Genomic DNA, 8,509 nt, shown 5'->3' on the forward strand with positions numbered 1-8,509 from the left:
ATATAAACTATTTATCTAAATAATTAATGAAATGATTATATTATATATTGTGTAAATAAAAATATTAATTAAATCATATTTTAATAAACCTTTCAAAAAAAAAAAGTTTTGACACCAAAACGAAAGTATTTAGAACAAAACTGTAATGTTTCTGTGACTAATGTTGTTTCATATGCAAAAAAAACAAAAAAAAACTGAAAACGCTAAATAATCCAATTATTAGTGACAAAAATATGCACGTTTGAATTAAATGATTAGGCTCAGAATAATTCACCTTTGATGCCTTTTCCACCTTCGTTCTGGTTTTGTGGGGTTTAGGAGTCATGCCAAAAACTCATTGTTCATTTTGATGGATTAATTTTATTCAACTGAAAAACACAAAATGCAAAAAAGTAGGTGCATTTTGAAATCAACTTTATGAAATTAAACATCTATTTTAATAAATTTTATGCAGTAATAAACAACATGTAAATACTGCAAAATGTTTTGCCACAAACTCAACTGACAGGCAAGTAATTGCACAAAAATTATGAATATAAATAAAAAATAAATAATAAACAACATAAATATCCATTTAAAGTGGAAGTGAAGCAGTCAGTCAAGTTTACATTATTTAGTAAACTGATTTCCACTTTAATAAAAAAAATATATAATAAGTACGATTAATGTATCCATTTAAAAGAATAAAGCAGTGGTTCCCAAACTGGGGGGGCGCGGCAAGGCTGAGGAATAGTTAGGGCCCTATTAAATCCGTATTATTTTTTCCCAAATTCCATTTTATTTTTTTTACAAATTCCGTTTTTTCCATTTAAATTTTTCTGGATTCCAATTTTTTTTTTTCCATTAAAATTTTTCTCGACTCCTTTTTAATAGTTCAATTACTTTAAATGCATAAAACAACTTATTTTCTTCTCTTTTTTTTAAAGTAGCCTTATGAATTTTTTTCCCCCTCAGAAATTCTGTGTTGTATATTTACATTTTTCTGGTTATCAAATGAAGGCATAAAACATTAATTTAATTTATCATTCTTCAAATCAAACCGGACTTTTATTTTGATGGGTTGCAGTGAATACCTTTACAGTTCTGTGTATGAGATATGACGCTAGTTTTACTCAAATCAAACGCTAAAATGCTCATGAAGTGACTCTCAGAGCAGTTCTGGAGATGTTGTTCATGTGTTTACGTCCTCATTTAGTGAGACGGCAGGTGCTGAAATCACCGCGAGTGTCACGCGCGCTTCAGTGTGTGTGTAGTAAATGAAACCGCGCGTCTTCGCCATTCATTAACACAGACAGGCAGAACATGCAGGATTAATTAAATCGACTTTTGCAGCTTAATATTTACAGATACTAGTCCATATCATGACAAATTTGACAAATTCTGTGACATTCCACGTTAAACTGTGAATTCTGTTTTTATGACTGGATAAAGACTACACTGTGTAATTTTCCCGGTTATCATGCGGCCACTTGCCTGATGTGAACATAATATCTTACATACCACCACTTGTGAATGAGCCAGTGTAATGCAAATATATCTGAAAGGTCTGCGCGAGGATATCGCCACGATCTCGCGAGATCTCGTGCCACGAGACATACAGCCCTTGTCTACCGTCGGGGCAATGGTACTGAAGTTAGTGCCCGCTTTTAGCAGAATTCTGCAAGGTTCAAAAGAAGACAAGAAAAGATGGTTCTGGGCTGGAAAATTGGGCTTTGCATCGGCTCCTTAAACATGTTGGACTTGAACCAGGAATGAGAAATGCAGTGGCCTGGGGTGTAGGATAAAAAAAATTGAAAACTACAGTTTTAAATTTGAAGGAAAATCCAAGTTTTGCAGAAGTTACGACTTGAAATGTTGCAGTTTTTCAACTCTTTAATTACGATTTAATTCCTTGAACAAAAAATATATATATTAAAGCTGTAAAAATATGATTTAATCTATTATTAATTATTAATAAATTATTCTGTAAATAATACATCTATTATTATACACAAAATAATGTATTAATATTAAGAAAAAAATGACTGAATTATTGTGAAGAAAAAAAAAAAGATTTGGCCTATGCATGATGTTCTTATTTCCATTTGCATGAAATTGCTGAAATAAATTGCTTCGGTTGCTAAAATATATTCTCAGGATATATGGGAAGGATAAAAATGTCATGTAAAAAAAAATAAACCTAGGTTTTAAAGTTGAAAGTAAAATCTAAGTTGTGCAGCATTTAGTTACAGCACCATTATTTCCACCCCTTGTTAATTAGATCCAAGATCAATTTTTTTATAGATCTGAAATGTGTAGCAAAGAAAAGCCAATTACAGAAGCATCTGTAATGAGATGAATAATGTTTCATGAATCAATAAAAGTGAATCATTCTCATTGAAAAACATTGTTTTAGATAAAAAAAATTAATTATTACCCACAGAAATGTGTCATGATGATTTGCAATGTGATTGAGGATTCAGGAGTAAAGCTGCTTCCTCATATAGAGATGTATAGAGGAAGTAGCTTTACTCCTGAATCCCCAGCCCATCATTTGAAAGAATGACTTTGGTAACTGGATAATTATTAACATAACTATAAATTTCATTGGCATTTAAGGTGTAACAAAGTTGGCATAATAAAACATTGTTGCATGTTCTGTTTGGCTTGTTGGCATGCGGGGGATTGGATGCGCAAAGAAAACTGTCAGTTAATCAATACAAATGTGCTGTTGCTTCCAGATCTTAATTTCTGGAACTCACATTGTATTTGATGCAAAATGAACTCAACTACATTAAATAAAAAAATACACATTTTTTTTTAAAAAGTAGCTGCGTATTTTCATGTTTCTCATGTTTCAAATTTTGAAAGTCCACTGGAAACATTTATCTTTTTACAATTTTTGGCATAGACAAAGTTTGATGAATGTACACGTTATTTGACAACATGCTTGGGCAAAGTAATTAAAGTGAAAATGTCTGAGGATTTTTATCTTTATTTTTATCTTATACTTTCTGAGGATTTTTATCTTTATCTCATTTTGTTCCATTTAGTTTATTTCTATATGTATATCAATCTCTCTCTCTCTCTCTCTCTCTATATATATATATATATATATAGTCACGGGACGAGCACACGACAGACACAGGGGGTGTGGCGTCAGGCCTCGGAGAGGCTTTTATTGACAAATAATATCAAACAACAAAGTGTCCATGGAAAAGGGGCATCTAGTGTCCAAAATAAACAGGGAATCTGGTGTCCTCGTCGTGCTGCGGGCTTCGTGCAGGGAAGGGCAGTGATCAGGAAGGAGCCGCACGCGCTCCACTCTCCAGTCCGGGATGCGAGGGGCGGCTTCGTCCAGCGGCTGCATCCTTCTCGCCTTGGCTCCGGCATGTGAAGGGACTAGACGGCCCGGCATCCTGGCCCGACGGCCGTGTAACAGGTGCGGCCCTCGTCCGGACCGCGGGTCCGGTAGCTCGCATCTTCGGCGGCACGGAGATTCCTCTATGCACCCTTCCTGGACCCATGAGGACACCAGCGTGCATGCACGGGGAAGAGACCGGTCTCCCGAGGAGAGGCGCGCTCGGCATTTAAACAGCGGCGGTGATGAGGCTCCATTTGGTTCAGGTGTGCCCCATCACACGCCGCCAGCCCCGGCTGTTTCAGCGCCCCTCCTCTCTCACACACCCACTCCCGTCGGGAGCCTGGTGAAGGGCAGCGATTAAGGGATGGGGTGATGATGATTAATAGGGGGAGGCAGCCGACTCGTCACAATATATAAACAATTATTTGTTTTATTTTATATTTCATTACTATTTATTTTTCATTTCTATTCATTACTTTTATTTTACAATTACTATTAATTATAATTTCTAAGGGTTTTACAGACTTGTAAATCATAACTTTAAAATTGCGATATACTGTAGAAAATGCCTCACAATATACTAGGGGTGTAACGGTACACAAACACGACGGTTCAGTATGTACCTCGGTTTTGACGTCACGGTTCGGTATGATTTCGGTACAGCAGGAGGAAAAAATACTAAACATATACATATATATATATATTTTTTTTTTAATTAAACAATGTTTTACTGAACAAATTGCTCTTTCTTTAAATAAATTCAATTATAATTAAATTTTTCTTTAAATCTACCTCATAAAATACAATTTAGAAAAATCTATATGCCTACAAATTGACCTCAGCTTCTGCTCTAAACTATAGGGAGCCCTTTTGCATTGCCATAAGGCTACAATGTTTCATTACAGAGCCCACACTTTAATTTAATTATTATTTATTTTTAACTGTAATAATCAACACTCAAATTAAAAACTTGTATGCAAACATGTAAATTCACTTCTAAATTATACAATTTATATCTGTTGTTGAAATATAATCATTAACACAGTGGCTGTCATAACTTGCTTCATAAAATATGTATTTAAATAATCATTACAAAATGAAGACATCACTAACAGGTAAAGTAAAATATAATGAGTATATAGTCTAATATTTAGCGAAATGCTCTTCTCTAGACTTCATTTCTCTGAACTAGTGACATTTCGTTCACAAGCCGTTTTAATTGCATATTTCTATGAGTGAAACACTGATTGTGTGATTACACGAGGCATGAGATGTTTTTTTGCGTTAAAACTAGAAGTAAAGAGGAATGGATGTCAGAACTGTCAGAACTGAGGCATTTATATTTGTCTGAATTTCCTGAAAAAAAATTTAATGATTTGTTCGGTACATGTGAGTACCGAACCGAAAGACCCATACCGAAACTTTTCGGTACAACACCCCTACAATAAACACAAAAAGGATACATATAAAGTCAGAAGCCTCGGTGTGTTTGAAGCTTTCAGAGTCGCTGAGAGAAACTTCTCCAACCTTTCCCTCAACTCTGGTATCCAGGAATCCTATGATCCAGTAAAAACAACAACAACACGTTAAAAACTCCTCTGCATCAAGCAAGTGCTCAGTGTACATAGCTACAATATGATGCACCTATACGAAAACGCATCCTAGTGTATGCTTTTCTAAGAACTAACCCCAGATTGTTTTGTCATGATTTTAATCAGCTGGTGTTTTGGTGACTGTTATGTGTGTTGTACCTGGAAAAGCTCCTGGAAGGATGGGTGTACTGTGGGATTGGGCACAAACGGCAGAGCGTAGAACGGTAGGAATTCGGTGGTCTGGCTCAGTGCCGCGATAGTGCTTGAAATGTGTGATCCTGTTGTCAAACTCTCCTTTATCCTGTATTACACAAACATATTTTTACATTTAACAAAAAATGATTTGAAATCTAATACCATCTCATTCAAATACTGATTCAAGTCATGTATTTGACTGAACGAGAGGTTTGCTTGAATATTTTACTTTATGAGGACATCTGCTGGTCAAAGAGAATACATGCATTGTAGATTTGTCTATTCGGTACATTTAAAAATGGTCATTTTATTACTATTCCCAACAGCAAAATGTACTTACGTGACTTCCTACAGGTGATTTCAGTGGGTATATTGTAAAATGAATTTGTAAGTAGAATTCCAGTTTCTGAGCAACCGGATCAAAATCCCGAATCTCCGGAGGAATGGTTTTAGCCCACAGCTCAGAGAATACCTTATAGTCGCCATCATTAAAAGAGCTGAGAAAATCCTCCTATTGGGAGGAAAAAAACGAGCTCTTAAAGGGATAGTTCACCCAAAAATGAAAATGTGATGTTTATCTGCTTACCCCCAGGGCATCCAAGATGTAGGTGACTTTGTTTCTTCAGTAGAACACATATGATGATGTTTAACTCCAACCGTTACAGTCTATCAGTCGTATAATGCATGGCAATGGAACAAAATCTATGAGAGTAAAAAAAACATGCACAGACAAATCCAAAGTTAAACCCTGTGGCTCGTGACGACACATTGATGTCCTAAAACACGAAACGATCGGTTTGTGCCAGAAACCGAACAGTATTTATATAATTTTTTACCTCTAATACACCACTATGTCTAACTGTCTTTGTGCGCGCGCAAGGCATCCGGTGCGTGAGGTGTGTACGCGCTCTGGCGTAGTTTACGCAAGCGCCGGAAGTGATCTCTCGCGCGTATACGTCACTCATTGTTTACACAGTGCACAGTCATTGTAGGTACGACGGCAAATCAAAATGGTACTTACTTGCACTTATCCGGATTGTTCAAACCGACTTAAAACTAAAAGATTACGTTCTCTCATGCAAACTCATTCGGGAGTGGTGACTTTCCACGTATTCCCAACTTCTGAGCCTGCTCGCCTGAAGTTATGGTTGATTGCTCTTCGGCTGGATATCAACACACCCATTAACGTAAACTACGCCAGAGCGCGTACAATTTTTTGGGTTTAATTTGGATTTGTCTGTGCATGTTTTTTTTATTCTCATAGATTTTGTTACCATTTCCATGCATTATACGACTGACAACGGCTGGAGTTAAACATCATCATATGTGTTCTACTGAAGAAACAAAGTCACCTTCATCTTGGATGCCCTGGGGGTAAGCAGATAAACATCACATTTTCATTTTTGGGTGACCTATCCCTTTAAGTAATTAATTAACTTTTAAGTTGCTTTTTATTTTTAAATATATTATTATTATAAAAAAAAATTACAAATACTGAGCGGTTTGTAAATAAATAAATATGTAAATAAATAAACGTTTTTTTTATTTATTTTTTTCAAAAATGCTTGCCATGACGTAATGACAGCAATATTTTCGGGACACGAAAGCTAAAATTATATAAATATAACATAAATATGTATAAATATAACATAAATCATTAATATCAAGTAATTTATAAAAACTGTACATTTTAGTTGCTTTTCACTTTTCAGTCTTTTTTTTATAATTAAAATAAAATGTCCAAATACTGAGCAGTTTGGTAATTACAGGGCTTTTATCTGAACATCCAGCAAAAGCTTTCTTTTATTATTATTATTTAAATATGAATATATTGCAGATTATATATAAATTATAAATACATTGTACTGTATGTGTTAACATATTTCTGATATTTAAACTTCTAAACTTTTTAGAAAACATCTAAAATGCTTTGCACGATGTTAATAAGCCATGTTGGGTACACTGATTATGTATTTAAAAATACTGTATATATCAAATTTATTAAAATGACAACTTCTTATGAAAAAGTGCAAAAGTTCGGAACATTTCGGAATTACGGCTAATAACACTAACAAAATAGGGGGGGGGGGGGGGGTACTTAAAGAGACTATTTAAAAGTTAAATAAACTTTAGCTGATATGTTTATAATAAGATTATTCTAAAGCAAGCTAATCTGTGAAATACTTTACAACACTGATTCTGTTTTGCAAAAATTGTACACATAAATATCAAATTGACAAACTTTTTTCTGACTTTCTTATGAAAAAGCGCAAAAGTTTCTACGATTTTAAAATAGCTGGCTAATAAGATAAACAAAACAGGAAAAGGTCATTAAAAAGACAATTAAATTTAAACTTTTGTCAATACGTTTATACTGCAATGATATTAAAGCACGTTAACGTAATAGAAAAACACTGCAATTTGAAAGTGTATGCTATTTTTGAATAAATGAGATCAGAAAGCAGTCTCACGTGAATGCCGATGGTTTTGGAGTGTCGCCGTGAGTGTCCTGCACTTTTGAGGACAGGTTTTCCTTTGCGTCTGACTTCCTTTTCAAACACTTTCACGGTCTCTTCAAACTCAGCGAACTTCAGATACTGCACATTGTTACATACTGTGTCACCGTATGTCTATACCTGTTAAATATATTTTTAAAATCAAATAATAAGAGTGGTGTGTAAGCCCACCTCGTTGATCACTGACAGCAGATCACTTTCACTTGCCAGATCCTCACCCATCTGGAGCTCATTGATCCACAATCTAAAAAAAACACAAAAAAAACCCCCATTAATTTTAAAACTGACAGAAAATATCAGACCTCAAGATGATGAAGTCTCTGCTAAGTACTAAATATCACTTGTTAACAGCATTAGGTTGCATATAATCCCTGAAGAAATCGACACAAAGCCAACAAAACACATCATTTGCTTTACAGATAAGTCACTTGAGAGCCGTTTTATCTTCTTTCTTCTTCAGCTCGAAGCAAAACAATCTGGTTATGCAGAAATAAGCTAAGCATATGCTGCTAAAAACACTACACGTGTTTATTGGTAAATAATAATGAGCTGCATAAACAGGTAAATTATACCAAATCAATCCAAGCAGCTGAGTCCTTAACCATCTTCAAGAAATGACTAAAAACACATCTGTTCCACCTTTATCTGACCCTCTAACTCTAACACTTTCTATTCTATTTTAATTCTACTTTATCTATATTTATCTTCTTTTTTTATTTTTTATTTATTATTATTTATTTTTATTTAAAAAAAACAACAAAAAACAAACAAACACTAGCTTTCTATTTTTTCTATTCTATCTACTTGTTTTTCTTTGTTTGTGTGTGTGTGTGTGTGTGTGTGAGAGTGTGAGTGTGTGTGTG

General features: G+C 34.6%; 1 protein-coding gene across 2 annotated transcripts; it reads right to left on the minus strand.

Moving 5' to 3' along the window:
* Window positions 1–274: 274 nt before the first annotated feature.
* On the minus strand, window positions 275–7,885 carry LOC107569682 (lisH domain-containing protein ARMC9-like). 2 transcript variants are annotated; one of them, XM_016255819.1, is made up of 6 exons: window positions 7,818–7,885; window positions 7,602–7,727; window positions 5,471–5,641; window positions 5,095–5,236; window positions 4,807–4,899; window positions 275–299 (listed from the first exon to the last, which is right to left on the minus strand). In XM_016255819.1, coding segments are annotated over exons 1-6 (585 nt in total). In that variant the 5' UTR covers window positions 7,869–7,885; the 3' UTR covers window positions 275–297. The 2 variants fall into 2 exon arrangements, with proteins under 2 accessions (XP_016111305.1, XP_016111304.1); XM_016255818.1 differs by lacking the exon at window positions 275–299 and having other exon boundaries at window positions 4,471–4,899.
* Window positions 7,886–8,509: the final 624 nt, after the last annotated feature.

This window comes from Sinocyclocheilus grahami, unplaced genomic scaffold (genome assembly GCF_001515645.1).
Source record: "Sinocyclocheilus grahami isolate Dianchi unplaced genomic scaffold, SAMN03320097.WGS_v1.1 scaffold1370.1, whole genome shotgun sequence".
NCBI classification, from domain to species: domain Eukaryota; kingdom Metazoa; phylum Chordata; class Actinopteri; order Cypriniformes; family Cyprinidae; genus Sinocyclocheilus; species Sinocyclocheilus grahami.

Coding starts and splice junctions, on each gene's coding strand:
- LOC107569682 (XM_016255818.1), bottom strand. CDS start 7,868: ATGGGTGAGGATCTGGCAAGTGAAAGTGATCTGCTGTCAGTGATCAAC. Junction 7,728..7,817: donor TGCTGTCAGTGATCAACGAG/GTGGGCTTACAC, acceptor AACAATGTGCAG/TATCTGAAGTTCGCTGAGTT. Junction 5,642..7,601: donor CCAAAACCATCGGCATTCAC/GTGAGACTGCTT, acceptor TCCTCCCAATAG/GAGGATTTTCTCAGCTCTTT.